The 20,829-nt window shown below is 37.5% G+C and overlaps 1 protein-coding gene across 1 annotated transcript; it reads right to left on the bottom strand.

The window, feature by feature from the left end:
• Nucleotides 1-123: 123 nt before the first annotated feature.
• On the bottom strand, nt 124-19,608 carry Smp_125050 (hepatoma derived growth factor, putative; the record flags this gene model as incomplete). The annotated part of the gene is given in 13 exon segments (XM_018790593.1): nt 124-456; nt 461-498; nt 522-2,403; nt 3,295-3,390; nt 4,433-4,691; nt 6,968-7,017; nt 8,726-9,247; nt 10,933-11,158; nt 11,246-11,354; nt 17,554-17,692; nt 19,251-19,386; nt 19,431-19,504; nt 19,537-19,608. Coding segments are annotated over 13 exon segments (3,936 nt in total).
• Nucleotides 19,609-20,829: the final 1,221 nt, after the last annotated feature.

Below are 20,829 nucleotides of genomic sequence, written 5' to 3'. Positions count from 1 at the left end.
AATAAAATATAAATTTTTTATTCATTTTATAATGAATCAATCTAAGTATTTATAAGTAAAGTTCAACAAAGGGATCAATTTAACAAGCTAAAAGCAAAAACTAAAAAGATACTAATGTTTTATTCAAACACCAAGCATTGAATAAATATCTCGATCATCATCTCTATTTGAATGACGCCGACCGGAGTGTAATGGATCATTATTCAACTTCATACGATTTGAATTAGAATGTTGAAAATGAGGATGTGCTGTTGGTGGTGTTTGGTAATTATGTCTCGGATTCATAGGATAATGACGAGCACTTTGTGGTTGGTTATTTAAAGGTCGTCTTGGATATGAGCAGGTTGCTGGGTGTATAGAATCTGAGCTAATACCAGAAAATCCAAGAGCAGATTCAGAAATAGGGATATTTCTAGTTTGTTGCTCAGATGAAATGTAAGAATTAATCACAATATTATCAGGGCCGGGAGGATGAGAACCAGATGGTAAATACCGAATCTGTTCATGTAAAGAGCTAGAACTAATTTGATTGCTGCGATCGATAGGTCCTCGATGTCCAGTGTTGTTTTCAAGATTCCTGTTGTTGGAATTAATCTTGTGAGATGACAGTCGCAGTTCCTGTTGTGAAGACGATAAAGGAGTCAGAGATTTAGATACATTCGAATGAATTGGATTTTGCGGTCTATGTGTGAATAGTATACGTTGAGACGTAGGAAGTGGTGGTGGAGGAGGAGGGGGAGAAGTAATTGGATTGCCAGTGGGCTTTTGTGATTTATTTTCATTAGATGTATCTACAGAAGTATTTGATGTTGTTATGTTATTTTTGCGCATGGCTAAATCATACAACCGTGCAATACGAGTATCAAGATCTTCAGCAGATGGACTAACAAAGGGCATTTCATTGTGAAGATTATCATTAACAGGAGAAATATGAGTTTTAACTTTATCGGTCTTAGAATCATTAACAGATGACTGATCATTCGGTAAAGTGTCATGCGATAGAAGAGGTCTGTCAGTGAATTGTTTAGACGTATTATTTTTACTTGTTTCATCTTCAGAGCTAAGAGCAGAATTAAGATAACGTTGATAGTGCTCTAGTGGATGTGGAAGGGCGTGTGGACTACGACCTCGATGAGGCGGAGTTCGAATTTCCCGAGAAATATTGTTTTTATTAGATGCACTACAAACTTTGCGGCGATCGGGATTGAGATTTGATTGCTTGGTCGTTGAAGTGAGTTCTTGGATAGTTCCGTTATTTGTGATATTACTAGATTGAGACAATTCTTTTGGTAGTTTTGTAGATGATTCAAGTGAAGTCATTAATTCTTGAGTTTGTTCACGGTCACAGCGACTTGGAATATATGGCCTATAAGGTGGAGGAGGATCTTCTGAAGGATGAAGAGAATGTGGTATATAAGCGCGTGAGGAAGACTGAGGTGGAGTTGCGTCAACATTTTGGCGAAGATGTGAATGAGATGGTGAAGAATAGTCGGTTAATAAATTACCATGATTTCTGTAGGGATTTTGCATCTGTAAATTTGGGAAAATAGGATATGGATATAGCGACTTATTTGTAATAACAGGATGAGAATGATATGCACCCATATACGTCGCTGATGAACCACAATTGATGTCTGACATAGGAGTCACTGTAAAACCAGCTTGTTCAGGTGTAGTAGATAGAGATATACTTTTGGTCTTAACAAAGTTATCCGGCTCAGAGAACTGAGGTATGGGAAATTTACAATCAGATTGTTGGATTATAGCAGCATCGTCTGGTTCTTCTGGTTCTTCATATACATCTAGAAGTTCGAATTCTTCTTCAACATCCTCCTCTTCAGTTGGCATCTCACAAATGTCTTTACCTATGGCAATTAAATCAGTTGAATTCATGGTTGTTTCCTTCGGTGAAATAAACTGAGTGGGGGTTTCTTCAGGGAGAGGTATATCCTGGACAGAGACATCAGTTTGATAACCTACTTTTAAAGGTGAATGCAGTGATGAATGAGATTCTGACTCACAAACTGTGGTAACAACATGTTGAGTAGGAGACTTAACTGCAACACAGGTAAGTGTATCCATATTAACAGTCGATAATTCAAATCGTTCTAAAGCTTGGGATGTATTAGGTGTTATATCAACAGAAGATGGAGATTGTAAAATTTCAGAATTACTTTTTCCTGCTTCATGACAAGTTTTTTTAACATCTGGTACCTCACTTTTTGTAGAGCGCATTGTCAGTTGGAATAAATCAGCCATGGATTTAGGTCCCATGTATGGGGGAATAGAATTGGCTGACATTGATGCAGTTTCTTCTAAAGAATCACCTTTATTAAAGCCAGGAAAATGTTTCTTTATATGACGCTGTTGATGCTTAATCAACTCAGCATGGGCAAGATCCAACTAAACAGTGAAAAAAAGAAAGATATGTCGACTGAGATATAAAAAGGATTGTATATATAGCATATAAAGAACATTTAGCATAAATACACTGAAAACACACTTTGTATAGTTATCAGTATACACCAAAAAACACCATAATTTATACGAAGACATTAGTAACTGTTAAAAATTCAATAATCATCCAACCTTGATGATTATATCATCAAAGCTATACAAGACTTGAACAAAAAAAGTTCTCATATTTTAATTGTGGTTGGAGACAACCAGTGTATTATTTGACTGAGTATATGTAGCCGGAAATAATGTGAAGCAATGAGAACCGAGTGATGAGTAAAAAAACCTAAGATGATCACTGTCAGGTATTGGGAAAGTTCATAAATAATAAAAACTTTTTAACGTAACGGGGAGCAGAATGAACTGTCTGCAAATTCTTATTTTAGGTAGAAAGTCAAGTTTAAGCATAAAACAAAGTTTTCAAGAATAATCTGTCTTATGCATTGAGAGCCTAAAAAACAACCCAACTATAAATGTAACTGATGCTAATATCCAATAGTATATTTTTTCAACACCTTAACAGCACTTCAAAACATATTTATTTTGACTACGATATCGGATGGAGCAGGTGAGAGTCACACGAGTACATACACCCTACTGACGAGCATGAACTAGAACAAAAAACTCGAATCTAGGTATTTCTGTCAATTACTTCTAACCACCAGCTACGTTTTAACTAATAAAAAAGCAAGTTGTTCCTATTTTCAACTGAGATTTACTTGGTGGCTAAACTAATACGCACAAACGTAGCACATTTAACGGAAAGTAAGCTAGCGACGAATATGTCTATAATGACAAATGCACTTCACACTATTTAAATAAATAAACAAAACTTACCTCATTTTTATCAGCAGTAGCATAAAGTTGGAGAAATTTATTAAATACTTTTTGAGCAGCAATTTTTACTTCTAAAGAACGTTTATATCGACGGCACTAAAAGTCAAATTAAAATAGTGATATTTTGTAATCAAAATTAATTTAATTAGCTTATACAATAGGTGTACTTGGGTATGAGGCACATTCTAAGTATGAAGGGTAATGATACCCCATGGTTGTTCAAGCTTAATTAAGTGGAGGAGGGTAAAAACCTGGGAATTAGTGATTGTAAGTCGAATGCTTTAAGCACCAGGTTACCATTACCATTAAAAATACAGACTTAATGGCATCAGATTTATCAACTACAGCAAATTAATCGGGCATCAGTCAAGGTGCTCCATTAAGTCATTCCTATCATGTTGTGGAACAGAATAGCGGGGTAAGATGACATGTAAGGATCGAGAGATACACAGTATCGTCTGTTCGAAATTCTTACAAACACTTTCACAAACTACAATTAAAATGAAATTCGGGTTTTATAGAAAGCTCTCTATCATAGTTACAAAATATAAATGTTCATACGTATTATCCAAGATTTCAGGCAAGTTTGACCTTCATTACATCGACTGTTATTATCGTCGCATGTAGATAAGTAGGGTCAATTAGGAAAACCCGTTAATCTGTTTAATATTTAGTTGCAACTTAATAAAAATGTTAGGAAAGCGGTTACTCGATACGAAAAAGCATTATTAGTGTTCGTCCGCCTACTATTACGCTAACCACTTAAGCTATGTAGATATACATAGTTGAATTATTGGATACCATACAAATGTGACTTTGTAGTAACGATGAACTGGCAAATCAATATGGCCAGTAAATAATGAGTGAATCTACATAATGTTTACTACGCTAATCTTCAATATATATATTTTTAAAATAACTTTAAAAATGATAGGTGAAGTCATAAACCATTGGACTGATATAAAGTTCACGGTATAAAAAATAGGAAGGTTTTTCTATACTATACTATATGGCAAACAAGGTTGAAAAAATGTCGAGATGAAATATACAAAGACTGATCCATTACACTTAAATTTCGAACAGAAAAACTGAATCGAAAGCAATGGTTTGCTAAAAGATTTAATATATAATCACTTACTTTTCTTATTGTTTCTACAACTGTCCAACATCTAGCCATTATTGGTAAAGAGATAGTCATCTTGTCAAGAAACTCAAGCCTATCAACACATGTGGCAATATCCTCGTGACCTTGAATTAAACTTGACTTTATGGAACGATCGATCAGCAGTAGGCGTTCTTCAGCGTCCAAATCTTTTAACTGTTGTTCTTTGTCTTTTATGTTTCGGTCGCTGAAAGTAGACATGGTATTTGACTGGACAACAACGGTAGAATTGGAACTAAATCAAAAAAGTAATCAAGAAAAAAAGTAGGGGTAAACTAGAAAGATTGACGTCAAGATAATAACTTTTAGACTTCACTTGAAGTTAGTTTACTGAAAATACAGATAGAAAGCGGAAATAGGACAGTTTTAATTGTCAGTTTAAAACTTTTCTTCATAGTAAATAAAACAGACTTGACAATTTATTTCATTGGTAATTCAATAGACTGAATGTATATGTATGATATTTTAGACACCTATTGAATCACCATCTTTTTATTCATTTATTTATTTAAACACATAAACATTGGTACAAGGGGGCACCAAATAGATATGCACCACATAAGTCATTCGATTTGTGTGAGGGCTGGGATACTACCCGGGTGCCCAGATCGAAGCAGATTGTTTTCTAAAAGTCGAACCAACAAGGCAGTGAAGCAACTTTGGGAGATGCAGTCCCATAGTAGTCGGTGACCAACGGTTGGTTCTTACGCCATTTGTTCCTTCAGGATACTGGGATCCATGTGCACCAAAGGTTTGGAGTCAGGGTTTTCCAACTCCTCTAGGTGAACTTTCCGTGTCCACCAACCCGGTTAAAGCGCCAGGCATTCGCTTTTCGTCCTTTTATTTTCGTAAGCAACACCCCGCCTTGAGAAGGCAGTGAGTACGACTTCCCTGTCAGTGGTTGTATACCCCTGACCATGCGAGAGCATTTTAAGAAGGAGAGCTGACTCTCCCCACACTCTGCCGTACCAGGGCATATGAGTATATTTGGTACACTTGAATTTCCATCGAAATTAATTGCTTAGAAGAAATATTTGAAATATAGAAACAGTTGTATGCAGGATTATTACATAATAAAGTCAATTAAAATATTTTGTTAAAGATATTAAGACGTTACACTAACTGGTTAACTATAAAACAAATTAGAAGTATTTTCAAAAAATAAGAACAGGATCTACAATACGAAGCATAGGATGTTCCAGGGAATAAAAAATACTTACCTGAATTCGGAAAATTTAAACTGTAAGGGGAACTTAAGAATGTGGTCTAATTACTACTTACCAAATAATCTAATTTCTTATGTACACATTTTGTAATTAACAAGTAGACTAGATGATTCTTGTTAAATTCATCACAAATATGTATATATTTCTTTATTTGAATGATTTATTAAAGGGAAACATGGACCTGACATTTCTTATTGTGTATCTGTTACTTTCTTCATGGTTGGTCATACTAACACTTTACACATCATTTAAAGAATAAGATTCTATCTTTGAATAATTTCCAATTGCAATAAATGCTAACCTATTGAACTTCAGTTTTAACGTTAAGTGGAGTGATTAACACATAGTGCAGTGCACACAACCTATACTGACAGATATAAGTAGTATGTAGCAGCAATCGGAAGTGGAATCCCTGTCAGCATAAGACTGAATTGAAGAGAAGAGGAAGGGGAACAGAGAACAATTGGAACAATAATAGAATTGGAAGGATCATGATGTGAAGGACAACTGAAGGAAGATGTGTAAATAATGTATTTAGTGTATGGTTTTCCCCACCTCAGTTTACGTTCACTACAATAGTACTCACTAAGACCAAAGTTATCACATCAGTGTAATAAATTAACATAGGTAAAAAGATGATTTATTATTAAGTGAATTGACTTTCAACGCGAGTTTCTATCATTTGAAAAGACAAGACATAGTAATAACTTGATAGTTAAAGCATTTATAGCTTTCAATCAATAGATAACAAATTCGATCTATGTTATACCTAGTTCTGTTGGAATATATTAGTTTATCATACAAACAATATAATTCAAAGCTGACTTTATGGTCAGTTGACTTAAACCACAATAACTTACTACACACAAAAAAATCTTCAAATCAAGGTGTACTTTAACTTTACTGGTAATCGGAAGAGACAACATATAGTTTTCGTAAATATATTATGATAGTTCTGTGGAGCTCCACGACCAAACCATCCAGCTCAGAGAATAAAACTCCATCAAAATCATCTACCTGAGCTACAAATCTTCTCCACCATCTCAAAATTATGATAGTTCATATATATTTTTATCTTAGATAGTGCACAAGACAACACGGATATGAATTTTTGTAATACAACCTATTCACTAATATATTAATATGAATATAAGCAAAAATTCCATTCGAAAAAATGTATGCGTTCAAAAAAAATATACACAGAAACTAAAGTAAGGTACTACACAAATGAAATGAATGTAAACGACAATGGAAATGTATAGCTTTCTTTCAATAGAAAACTCACCTAACAACTGATGGAGTTCTAACACCAACAGATTTGGAAGTCAACTCCATCTGTGTTAAAACAAATGCATAATGGTAGTAACAATAATGACAAACTTATTTATAGAATTTTTGGTTAGAAAATAAAGTAACGATACAAACAGACAATTGGTGCACAATTTTCCCAATTATTAAGCAAGTTAGTGAGAACAATAATCTTATTCCCGTTGTAAATGTTATGGTGAGAGATTTCATGATTCCTAGTGAAGAAAGTTCGGAGATGGATAAATAAATAAATAAATAACCAGTCGATAGATGAAACGGAATGATACGATACTATGGAGTGATAACCACTCACAAGAATGACTTATTGATGCAAACTGGCAACGAGTTGATTTTAGCTGCTCAATGAAATAGGTGTTCCGTCATATTACCATCATTCCGAGAACATTGATGAAATTGCTTTAGTAAGTTATAATATAACACTTACGAATCAAAACGCACAAATCCTGTTTGTCTAATGCATAAAAGCTGGTTGTTACTTATCAAGAAGATGAGCCAAGTTTGAATGACTTTGGATAAATTATCAAATGAAAATTGGGAAATTTATGAAATGTATGAGTATAACCTGTTATCCTCACTTATTATTACAACAGGCGACAGAAATAACATCATTCACAGGGTTTTAGTTAATTGATTGAACAAATTAAAACAATAATCACATGATTTGTATCAGTATAAAAACAGTACGTCAAAGATTATAAATGTAAGTAAATTCGTCAATCAGTCAGCTACAACGTAGGACCAGGCACATATATGCATCGGTCCAAGTTGCCACACCTCCTTAGCACAACAAGATGAGCACCAAAATCATAGAAGTAATTAATTTAGTGGTGGTAATATATAAAAGAAAGGTTGTATATAAAAATATAGTACAGGAAGAAAGACAGATATGAAGCAATTTTAATCTCAAGGTTTAATGGAAGATAAAGAGTGTATACACCTGCGCCATTGTGATCGATTCTGAGTCATGTCAACCAGAGTCTCCAGTAGGTGAATTCATTAAATTTTAAATGAATCAAACAGTAAAGGGCTAAACAAAAACTTTCCAAAATTATTTAACAGTACGAATACACGACAAAACATGTAGAAGAAATGGAAATAAATGCAGTGTGGTATGTACACACATGTTGGTGAACAAACAGATTACAGCAACAAATGCACAAGTCTCCATTAAAAGGTGTATTAAACTACCTAAATTTTTTTTAAATGTTATTAATCATGATCGGAATTATGGACAGATGTTTGTTCCGTGAAACAATAATGGAGTGAACTCAAATTTAATTGAACTCGTGAACAACTGTGCGACATACTATTGTTCTATTGAAGTAGGTGACATGAAAAAGTGACAAAAAGCGACGAGGATGAGATGTTATCCCAAATGATCCTTTGTAGATAAAAAGAATTAGGTTCATATTTTTAGTCTGATGAGTGTCTTTTAAACGACAATATCCCACTCGGATTGGGGTTAGATTGAGGGTGCCTGATCGGAAAACTATCAACAAAGTAGATGACACCCGATGTCTTTATCACAACTTTTGATTCTTCTACCTTAGGCACTGTTTAATGTCACCAAATAAAATTATATAAGCTGCATTCAAGTTCACACCGTGATCTACATCCCGTTTGAACCTGACCATATTGAATCATAATACTATTATAATACAATACATTTACCAAGTATATGAAAATGTAGGAAACGAATTGCTATAAATCTTACTGGACTCTTTTCCCAGCTACGGGATGATAATTTAGGACTGACACTAGGGCTTCTCTTTCGAGAGTTTTTAACATTGGTGAAAATAATGAATTCAGTGGAATAACGTCCTTGTTTCGCAGATCTTCTTCTTAGGCGAATACTATCAGTTCGATAGGTATCTCGGTTAGAATCTTGGTTATTTTTAGCTGCTTCTTCTTCCAGAATAGATTGTTTTTCTTTATTATCAGTATTATTTGTCTTTAGATTTGCATCATTCGTAGAAACAACAGAATCAGAAGAATCATCACTGAGTTCCGGAAGGACATTTCGAAGAAGGGGAGTGACAACCGCTGTAGAACGTGTGCGATGAGTATCAGATTGATTTGTGTGATTCTCACTAGCTGTACTACGCGTAGGTGTCACTGAAACTATAGGCCTTGATTTTGTTTTCTCCTCAATGGAAACAAGTGGAGATATAGCCGTGTTTTGGCGTATAATAATTTTCAATGGATCGTTTGACGATGTATGTGACTGCTCAAAACCCTGAGTTAAAATTTAAAAAACGATGAATTGTTCGAGATATTAACAGACTCAACACTAAAAATAATTATGTAGGGAACTGGTATTATTATAACGAGCAGTTGGTTGGAAACTACTACATTACAACAGTACATATTTTGATAATCATAGAGTCACAGACTCACCATAAGAGTAAAATATGTATGAAAAAGCTGTAACACGCTAACACTATTTATTGGATAAGCCTGAAAACACAAGTAACGGAATAAATGTTAAAATATGGTCACGAAAATTTGGCTTGTCATGAGTAAGAATCAATACAAAGTTCTGAATTAATATACTAGTTCCATCAAGTTTAAGAATAAACAAGTTATCCAAACAAGAACCTTTCAGTAACAGCTGGTCTGATGATGTAGTGGAAAGATTGGATTCACAGTCGAACTACACTTTAACGGTATCTTCGAAATTCTGCGCTGACGAATAGAGGTCAGTCATTATCAGTCAGTCAGCTACAGCGTAGGACCAGGAACATATGTGCAGCGGTCCAAGTTGCCATACCTCATTAGCACAGCAAGGTGAACACCGAATTCATAGTAGTTGCTGCTACCTTGACATGGTGATCGGGCTCGCCTATCGTGATGAACCAATCGAGTTATACTGGCTGGAACAATCATTCCTCAACGTCCTACCATGCCAGGCAGGTTGGCTGAAGGACAATAAGACTAAAAGCAGCAAACACAAGGTCCGAAGGCGAAGTTGTACTGCTGACTGTACAGAGGTGTGACGACAGTAAGGTGTTTTCTTCAGACAACCAGCATAACAGCGATGCTGCCTTCTCACAAGGAGGGGTAGGGTTAGAAAAGGTCGACCCTGAAAATACACACCTCGCCTTATCCCACAAATATCCGTCTCCGGCGGTAAGGTCTCAACAAGTACGGAGCCAACATAAAAATTACTCACAAAAAGGTCATATGTGACCGACCTCAAGCAGTTGTCCCTTGGGCACTGCGGTCACGCTCTCAGGTCACTAAGACCGCTTCTAATCCGATTTCCTCTTCAGGTACCTCTAAAAGAACTCTTCCACGGTGTGGGTAACCGGGAAGTGATAACCACCCCCATACTTCTAACAGCACTCAAGATCAGTCATTGTAATCAACGTAGGACTTGTCACAAATGTTCATCGGTTTAAATCGGTTGAGAAAAGGTGATCTGATTAGACTGAAGCTTCCACTCACTTAATGTAACCACGTTGAGGTAATGTGATCGTGGAAAACAGTCTAAATGAGATCTTTGTTATGACAGCTTATCAGTGTGACAAAGTAAGGCATCCAAGAAAGATACTGGTAATAAAATATCTACACTGTCTTTATGATTATATGCGCATGACAGCCATAAGTAATATTCTAAACAGTAAATTAGGTTATTAGTATTAAGCCTTATGTCCCGTTGAACTCATTTTTCTCACTATCTATAAATAACTTGGTGGTTATCTCATGTATGTACTGCTAAATCTGGACTTGAGGAAGAAAGTTACGATGAACTTAACCCTCACCATGTACAATCGAGAACAGAACTTGTGACAGTTTATTTCAGAAGTGTGAAATAGATATCGGTAGGACCGATAGTATCCAGGACATACAGTGAGAAAAAAGATTACATAGAATGAATAATAAAAATACTGAGACTGGAGGACTGCTTCCACTACTTACGTGACGTGCTTCTAATGTAGCAGTTGACCCAGTTGTAGATGGGGAGGATGGAGAAACGGAATCAGGGGACATAAAAACAGAGGAATGTTTACGAATACGTAGACGAAGAGCTGAAACACGTTGAGAGTCTACAGGAACAAAACCGTCTGACTCGACTACATCAGCAGACGAAATGGATGATTTTACAGGGCTATTGGTTGTATTTGGCGATTTTTTCACACATTTTCTGGAATAAAAGAACAATGCACTTGAAAATACAAAACTAACTTAATTTCTTTTGTAAAATTCGCAAAAATAAACAAAAAGTCCTTACATTGCACTACTTCTTTTATCCCTTTGTGCACTATAGGAATGATGGTTAACTGAACCACTGCTTTTGCGAGATTCTGTATGTGGTCGTTTGGCTGGTCTTCCATGTTCCGCTAAAACGCAACAATTAAAAAGGCCCATGGTTGTATCATAAAAAGTGAAATTGAAAGTTTTGTATGAGTAAAATATTTCGTAAACGAAAGGGAAATGTTTGAATTTGATGAAACTCAGAGAAACCTCAGCAATGCTATAAAAAACTAAATGACTTTATATCAATGACGAATCATAACGAGTTCATACAAACCAATAAGGTATTTGTATAGCAAAATAATATGTGAAAAATTAGAGCGCCTGGGAAGTCAGTAGGGTGAAATTAGTTGCTGGATTTCTGTCAAAGCTAATATTGTCACTAATTAGCGGTAGACAACAGCATCGCCAATGATTGGCGTAGCATAAGCAATCTTCGTACACTAACCGCTATTGAGCTGATAAGTCGATGTCGTTAAAATTTGGGTACATAACGCTCTTTTTATAACAGAACGAATATCGTAGTCGGAACTGATTTTACGAATTATTAATAATACTCTCATTGTACAATTACTGAGTAACTAGATTACTGTGTATATATGTTCCATTTACCTTAAGCTCCCGGTTGTTCAGAATACGGAAACAGGCTTTTTATTACTACTGGACCGGTTCGGTTTCCTCTTTTAACAAAATTTTTGTGACTAACGGATTTACACTTTCTGCAACGATGTTGTTTATAAGGACAACTGTAAATAATTTCTTATGGTGCCAGAACCACACATCAAAAGTAACATTGGCATCGGAATCGTAATGAAATTCAGCGATACTGCTTGCGATGCCGTCGACTGACGGTGCAGTAGTAAAATTAGATGTGCTCGGTTGTGTGATAGGCGTAATTTTCGTTTCTGCTAACATGCGGATAAGTTTCAGTTGCTGTTCCAACAATAATTTCATTTTTGAAGAATCCATGTTCGCACCAGCCTCGTCGCGAAATTGCTATGTTTGAAGAGACTACGAGTTCACCTCATCTGCGAACGGAACGAAGATTCAGAGACACAATTACTAAATAATCTGACTATTCTGATGAGTCCCAACCCTGCTAACTGGAGGAAGAAGTCCAGGTTCGGAGAGAAAGTATGTTCCAGAAGAAACCAGAAGCACGAACAACAACAAGCACACAGCTCAGCCGCATATATACAGCAGAAAAATGTCCTCGGGAAATGTCAAAACATAGTATATCAAAAAGCAACCAACTAATGACAATTGGGGTCCTTCCAAATGGGAAATACAATCTGGGGGCCTTTGGCGTGAAAACGAGAGGCTGATTGCTACTTCTGTACTAAAGGTAAGGCATAGAGATAAGTATGTGAATAAGGGGCATGTAAGAAAATAGACGTCGATTCACGGTCAGTGGTGCTCGATGGGTGTGAACTCGTCAATTTCGAGACACAAGGTTGTCGATAACTCTGCCCGTAGCCTTACCAGGGTTACAGTCGGTCCCGAGCCCGGGTAAATGAGGAGGGTTGGGCATGTCGTCGGCAACGCCATCCCGTAGAAAACAATCTTGCTAAAATAACGCCAACCAGATTAAACAAATCAAACCATTTAAACTCTGCCTTCCGAGTTGAAGGATCTTCATTCAGAAGAATTATTATGCCTCATAATGAAAGCCAAGATTCTTTGGAAGTCACAAGACCGATTTCCCTTCCAACAACCATAGGTGCATGGAATGTCTGGACAATGTGAGAGACTGAGAGGATCAGTCAAATAGCCACATAAATGAGGCGATACAACTTGACGGTTCTCGGAATAAGTGAAACCCACTAAATCCAAGGTAAACAGAAAAGATTAGATTCGGGACAGACGCTGTTGTATTCTGGTCATGAAGAAGAAAATGCTCCACACACGCGCACACACAAAAGGTTGCACTGATATTCTCCAGAGAAGCCTGGAAAACACACAGGATGAGAATCTTATGGATCCAGGATCATCAAGGCAGCCTTCAAAATAAAGAACGAGGGAATTATCATGAATGTTATCCACCCACCAATAGTAGCTATGACGACGATAAAGATCAATTTTACGAGAGGCTGCAACTGATCATAGCGAAGTGCTCAGGAAACGACCTGAACATCTTCATACGAAACCTAAGCGCCGAAGTCGGAATGGACAACACCGGGTATCAATATATCATAGGACGACACGGACTGGGAAGAAGAAACGAAAATGGAGAAAGATTCGCAAATCTATGTGCATTCAAAAAATTGGTTATAGGCGGCACAATATTCTCACACAAACTCGTGCACAAAGCTACATGAATCTCACCAGATCACACCGCGGGAAGCCAGATAGATCATATTTACATCACTCAAAAATTCACAAGGTCAATGAAAGACGTGAGAACCAAGAGAGGAGCTGACATAGCTTCACATCATCACCTGGTTGTGGCCAAGGTGAAAATGAATTGAAAGAAGCATTAGACGACTGGACGGACAGCATTGCAAGGACTCAATAAAGCCTTCCTTCGACACACTAACAAACTCAACGACTTCAAGATAACCCTCAACAACAGGTTCCAAGCCTTACACGATCTACTGAAAGAAGAAACTACGATGGAAGACAACTGGAAAGGGATCAAAGAAGCACTAACATCAACGTGTCAGGAGGTTCTGGGTCGCAAGAAGCATCTCCATAAGGAATGGATCTCTATCGAAAACCTTGGCAAAATTCAACAAGGGAAGAACAAGAAAACGACAAATAACAACAGCCAAACAAGAGAAAATCGAGGAACAGGCTGACAGGCAGAAATACGTAGAAAAACTAGCGATAACAGTGGAAAAATTTGCACGCAAATATGAGACAACTATATAATACAGCGAGAAAACTAGCAGGGATATATAGTTAACCGGAGCGGTCAGTCAAAGACGAAGACAAGCCAATCACCGAGATTCAGGAGCAGGGGAACAGGCGGGCAGGACGCTGACTTAACTCTTCTATCCCATAAACACGAACAAATGCAGGTCACAACTAGTGAAGCACCAGCCTCTGAATCAGTAGGCCTCAACATACACAAGGGAAAAATTAAGATCCTCAAATACAACACGGAGAACACCAACTCAATCACACTTGATGGAGAAGCTCTTGGAGATGTGAAAAATTTCAAGTACCTGGTCAGCATCGTCGATGAACAGTGATGATCTGATGCAAACGTAAGGCAAGGATTGGCAAAACAAGAGAAGCATTTTTACAATCGAAGAACATATGGGACTCAAAACAACTGTCTCCAAGCCAACATCAAAGTCAGGATCTTCAATACGAACGTCAAGACAGTCCTACTGTACGGAGCTGAAACTTGGAGAACTACTACAATCATCATCGAACACGTAAAAGTATTTATAAATGAATGTCTACACAAGATATTGAATGTCTGTTGGCCAAACACCATCAGAAACAGCTTCCGGCTGAGGAAGAAATTAAGAAAACACGGTGGAGGTGGATAGGACATACATTACGGAAATCATCAAAACGCATTACGAGACAAGCCCCAACTTGGGATCCCGAAGGGAAAATGAGGAGAGGAAGACCAAGGAACACATTGCGTCAGGAATTGGAAGTAAAAATGAAAAGGATGAATAGTAACTGAGAACAACTGGTGGATTGTTCAGGATAGTTGGATGGAGAATGATGGTGGGCGGCCCATGCTCCTCTACGAGGAGCAACAGGCGTAAGTAAGACTGTCAATAAAATGACAAACGCGAAATAGACTAAATTAGAGTTGGGATTCCGATTGGTGACTTGGCGCGTGATATCAGTCAGCGGCCCCAAGACAGTACTTATTATTACAATCGTTTTACCTTGCAAGTAGCTGATAAACTCCTAAAATGAAAACATCCCTCTTTTAATCAACCGGAATCGCTCTTTGGCAATAATTTACAAAAGAGCTTTAAGTGATTGCCTTAATATGATACTAACCCCTATAACAACCTGACGCCTGTCTAGATATATATGAACGTCGAACCAAGAAAGTTCCAAGTAGTTTCAGACCTGATAATGGGTGTATAGAACAAGTTTCGAACCTTTAAGACTTGGAACGCATACCCAATAAAAGTACGGTGTTACATACCCACTCATGACGGTGGTCGTATCTCCTGACATGAAAGCTGTATTTGGTTTTGTTGATCGATATGTGTGACGCTTTGTCACCAAAAGACAAACAAATAATTAGTGATGGGTAATAATTTGAAGGGATGATAAAGTCGGTGTCAGCTAAATTATCTATGTAACTTTTTAATTCTGTTGTAGATATAATTATAGAGATAACAGGATCATTTAAATGTTCAGGGATTTATTTCCTACCTAAATACATGCCTACAGAACGAAGTCTTCTACATAGCCCGTGAGCTTCGTGATTTATATGCATCGATTGTAGTTTAAGGGAAAAGAGCGACAGCCGCTAAAATTAACCTGGAAGTCCCGATGGATCGTTTGTTTTATTCAACACAGACCCCGGTAAAACTAGGAAATGAAATAATTTTGTACCAAACAGATGCTTCCGGATGCGCTGGTACGACCGAGGGTAGGGAGAGTTCACTCTCTAAATGCTCTCACATAGCCAGACGTATAAAACCACTGACAGGGAAGTCCAACTCGCTGCTTTCTCGCGGTGGGGGTTTTGTTTACGAAACTGAGAGGACGAAAAGCGAATTTCCGGCGCTTTTTAGAGTTGATAGATATGGAGGATTTACCTAAGGGAGTTGGAAAACCCTGACTCTAAACGAATGGTGCACATGGGCTCCAAGATCCTGAAGGAACAAATAGCAAGAGAATTACTGTAGGTCATCGGCTACCATGGGACTGCATCTCCTAAAGTCGCTTCATTGCCTTTGGATTAGACCTCTAGGTCATAGACTTGGGGAGTGTCCTTAAGAAAATCACCTGCTTCGGTCTGGGCGTCCGGGCAGTATTCCAGGCCTCACACAAATCGAATGACGAAGTGTGGCGCATCAATATGTGGTGCTTCTGTGTACCAATGTTTGTGTTCAAATAAATAAATAAATAAATACCATACAAATAAAGGAGTGTGAAGGTAAAGAGAGGGAAAGTACATTAAATAAAGAACAAGCAAAGGAGGACACATTTCAGTCTAAAATACAGAGTGAGAAGACGTCTTAGTTAGGGGAGCACCTCACATTCACGCGGAGTATAAGAGAAAACTACGGCAAAATCGTCATCGTCGTCTGATAATGACAATGACAAAGTAAGCTGCATTTTGATTAGGATCCATATCATGTGATAAATCCACAGAGGCAAGTCCTAAGCAACCTTCCTCCATACCATAGTGGAATGTCATTAGCTGACCACATCCACTTTTTCCACCCAGTCCGAGTCGGTAAATAGTCCACGATGTGGAAGTTGCTAGGATAACATTCGTAACACATATCCAACAGGTATATGGCAAAACTACTGCCAATGACGTCTACAAACCCGACCTTTTAAAGCTAAACTAAGATAACGACGGCCCAGATTAGCATTAATCGTTCTGACAAAATCTCCACAAAATACTCATTCTACTTTCACCAACTTGTGTCATCTGTGGAGTAGGCGATGTGTCCATCCTAATGTCAGTGTGGATGGCGCAATATTTCCCTTTCAGCTTCTTTGCGACTATAAAACATGAAAATTTTTAGGTTTCTAGCATTTGACCCTGTGTTTGAAGCCCGGTGTTTGGTTGTAAGTGGAAATGGTAAAAGGATTTATGCATATTATAAACATTCATTGACTCAAGCATGTGTTATGCATCCTCGGTTATCATATTCTCCATTGTCCAGTAGTTGTTCGGATAAAAGTTATGGAAAACTTAGAGATAGGAAGATTAAAATATGGCATCAATCCATAAAGTGAATGGACTGATTGGTATGAGCAATGTGAAGGTGTGAACATCGTCAGAGACTTTGAATGGCATAACTCGAAATCAAAAGCATTGGTGCAGTTGTATTCAAACTTTATCTTCACGTAAATCTTGATAACTGTCATTTCTTGCTTCATTCTCGGACCTTATAAGTTCCTTCTGAAAGATATTTTTTGTGCTAAGCTTTTCACTGAAGTTGATATTTTCCCTATTTTGTTTCTCATCTTGTTAATCTTTTCACTATGATTATGTCTTTAAACATTTTCGAGCCAATCCCTACGTCGATGACCTAATGCTTAATCATAATCTGTTCTACTTAACGCAAAGTTTGAAGTGGTAGGTGAAAACCTTAAGTTAATAAAAATATCAGGACTTACTTTCAGCCGAGGTTGACTTTGATCGCTTTTGACTTTGTATTTCCGTTGTAGGGGAAACCAGAACGGAATTTTGACCAGTATCTTTACATCCACGTTTAAATGAGTAAAACTGAGCCAAAAATGTTTCCGCTTCTGGATCCTGCCAAGGTTTAGAGATGGGTACGTCGGTTATGAAATAAAAAAAATGCTACGAAAATAAAGACTTAGAGAAATAACTAGGGTTACAGATATTTCCGGACGTGACATGAGCAGATACGCCTGTTTGTTAGTAATAGCCTTAAATTTTACACTTTCTAAATACGGACTTCTGCGTCTACTACATTTAACCCAAATCGTCTGCTTCACTCCGAATGTAGTTAGCTGAACTATATTTTGAATGTGAACGCACTCTATTGATTTGCCTACAATGATTTCTGAACGTTTCATTTTGTCCAGCCGTGATACATAAAAACCTGAAATAATGAACGCAGATGTTTTCTTACTAGAGTGTCACCTAAAAACAAGCTACTGTCAGAGCACAACCTCATGTTTTTATTTAGTTAAATAAAGGTGCTTTGTAAGGAAAAAAAGCACCACATGGAGAAAAATGCGTAAAATAAGAGGTCATGTTATATAAACGAAAAAAAGAACTATAAGATAGTGATAAAATGAAAACTCATTTTGGTCACTTTAAACACACATATTTACTAAAGGCAGAAGAGAAAACAACAGGAAGATATAAACAGGTTCCTATCCTAGGTCGTATTTGGTAAAGTTTGGTTATATCACTTTTAGAAACCCAGTAAAGGGAATCGTGTGGTAGTAAGTGATAACTTGACATGAAAAAGTTATGTGGACGCAGCAACAAATATTCGTCAGTTGGGTAGAAATCATAAAAGAGATACTCAAATCGTCGGTTTTACTTCATTATTCTGGAAGTAAGACCGAAATGTATGACGACCATACCTGGGTGCTTAACTCGCTATGTAAGTTTTGGTGGCTATTGGTAGAACTCTATTAATTTAGCTCACAGTGTGGTCAGTATTTACCCGGACAACGGTGTCTTTATACTCGCAAGATCAAACAGATTCGTTCATGTCTAATCAACTTGGTGGTTAGGCACCGAAATATCTATTTAGCTGGCAACCAATTGGGCGTATTCTGACACTAGACGTGTGAAATGCTTAGTAAGATTCTTTTGTAAGATTGTAAGTTTTACCCATTGACTGCTGGTCGTTTGCTTTCACTTTTGGCTTGGAAAAGACATTAGACCGGGAGGCCTGTGTTAATCCTGGCGATGGCAGTCTCTCAGTTGATCCAACTTCGTCTCGAATGCATTAGCGGATGGGGCTTCAATTACGTGATGAGGTAACGAATTTCGTTCGTTGACAATTCGATAGAAAAGTCTATAGTCAGTTGACAGTAAATTTGTTCTAAACGTGTTATCTTACTCATGCCAGCAGTTTCGGCAGGAGCCTACGAATATAGTATCCGCAGCCTATGCTTATTTTTATTGCACCATTGCAACTGTCTTAGCACAATAAACCGTCAGATTTAAACAAAATAGCAAACAGCCTAGCGAGGACGAAAATAACAGCTGCCAGGACACCTGAGGAAACCATTGTCACAAACATGTAGGTTAGCACAGCAGAGAGGTATCCAGGGACAGGTTTGTACTGATGCGTAGAAACACAATGTTGCTTTGACACTTAGCTCACCTTTTTATACAGTAAGACATCTGGATTTTCTTCGATTTCTCGTAACCCAGCCTGAAAAACAGCCTTGTTACGAGGCACCCCGTACTTATGTTTGAACTTTTCATAGGGAAATATATCTTTAGGAGCTAAGAAATAACTGAAAATTATTGTTAAAAAATATATAATATGCAGCAAACATACACTTCGTGAGTCCCATAAAAGAAAATTGGATATTTCCCCTTTGGAATTGGAACATCCTCCGGAAGAAGGTTAATCTAGCGAATGAGAAACAAAGCTTGTTTCTTACTCGAGATGGCCAGTGAGGATGACCCTTAACTTTAGCGAATATTTTGTCCCCAGGAGAATAGGCCATCGGCATAGACAACAAAAACCCGCCAGGACCGTATACCCCGCCCTTAAAAGTGACTTTAACAAATCAGACGCTAGCCATCAGGGAAAACCCATATTAACTCCTGCTATAAGTGCATAATAGTAAACTTCGCTACTTCTCAAAACCATTCATTGACGTCAAGTACTTTAGCCAGAAGTTTCATTCATTTGGGTTAAGTTACCAAGTCACATAGATTCGTACAATCTGTTAACTCCCGAGCAACATAAGTTTCGTAACAAGCGTTGATGCTTGACTGACATTCTTATTGCGGAAGAGGATTGGACTTCAGACCTAGATAACGGCCTGTCTGTCGATGTGATATTCATAGATTTTAGCAAAGCATTTGACAAGGTTTCACACTTAGGTCTTATGCCGAAGCTCTCGAACTTTGGAATAACAGGTGCTATATAGGAATGGATAGGAAGCTTCTTATATGACCACAGACAGAGACTGAGGGTCAATTGGAACGCTATCCGAATGGAAGCCGGTCAAAAGTGGTGTCCTCCAAAGCACCATATAAGGCCCTCTATTTTTCCTTTTCTATGTTAATCAATTACCGCTATTGCTTAAGTCGCCGGCAATATTGTTTGCAGACGATGTCCAAATCTGGAGAACAATAAGAAGTGGGGCGGTTCATTTTAATCTCCAAGCTGACTTAGACGAATGAGTTAGGTGAGCTCGTGGTTGGGCTTAGAAGTTTGTAGCTGTAAATAATTCCCCGAAATCAATAGCTCTCTAAGTGTTCGACATTGGATGCTGACCACGTTGTTTAAGTGGACTTGTTTAACTGAAGGCTTTCGGTCATGCATCCGTACAAGATCACGTTTCGACTAGGCGTGGGACACAGCTCCTACGTTTCAATAGCTAGCTAAGAACAAACGCCTCTCGATATATTGGTAACATATCAAATATATCTTTCCTACCTCTGCTCGTCTGACTTCTGATTTCTATTTGATGGAAGAAGTTTCGAATATAGAAGGTGCTACTGGTCGCTAGTTGTCAAACTAGAATACCAGTCGTATCCTCAAGTTAATCCTAGGCCAAGATTGTTCATGCACATCGGACACGGTAATACTTATCATTATACCATTGATGGTACATCTCTTCCATGCGTTCAAAAATAAAAAGACTTGGAAGTAATAACAAGTCATGACTTGAAAATAACTACGCATTGCAATGCAGCTTCTTCCAAAGGTTATCGTGCGTTAT

The sequence above is a fragment of the Schistosoma mansoni genome, assembly GCF_000237925.1.
Source record: "Schistosoma mansoni, WGS project CABG00000000 data, supercontig 0049, strain Puerto Rico, whole genome shotgun sequence".
NCBI lineage: Eukaryota > Metazoa > Platyhelminthes > Trematoda > Strigeidida > Schistosomatidae > Schistosoma > Schistosoma mansoni.
Note: the sequence above shows the minus strand (reverse complement) of the source record. Positions and strands in the feature narration are given on the sequence as shown.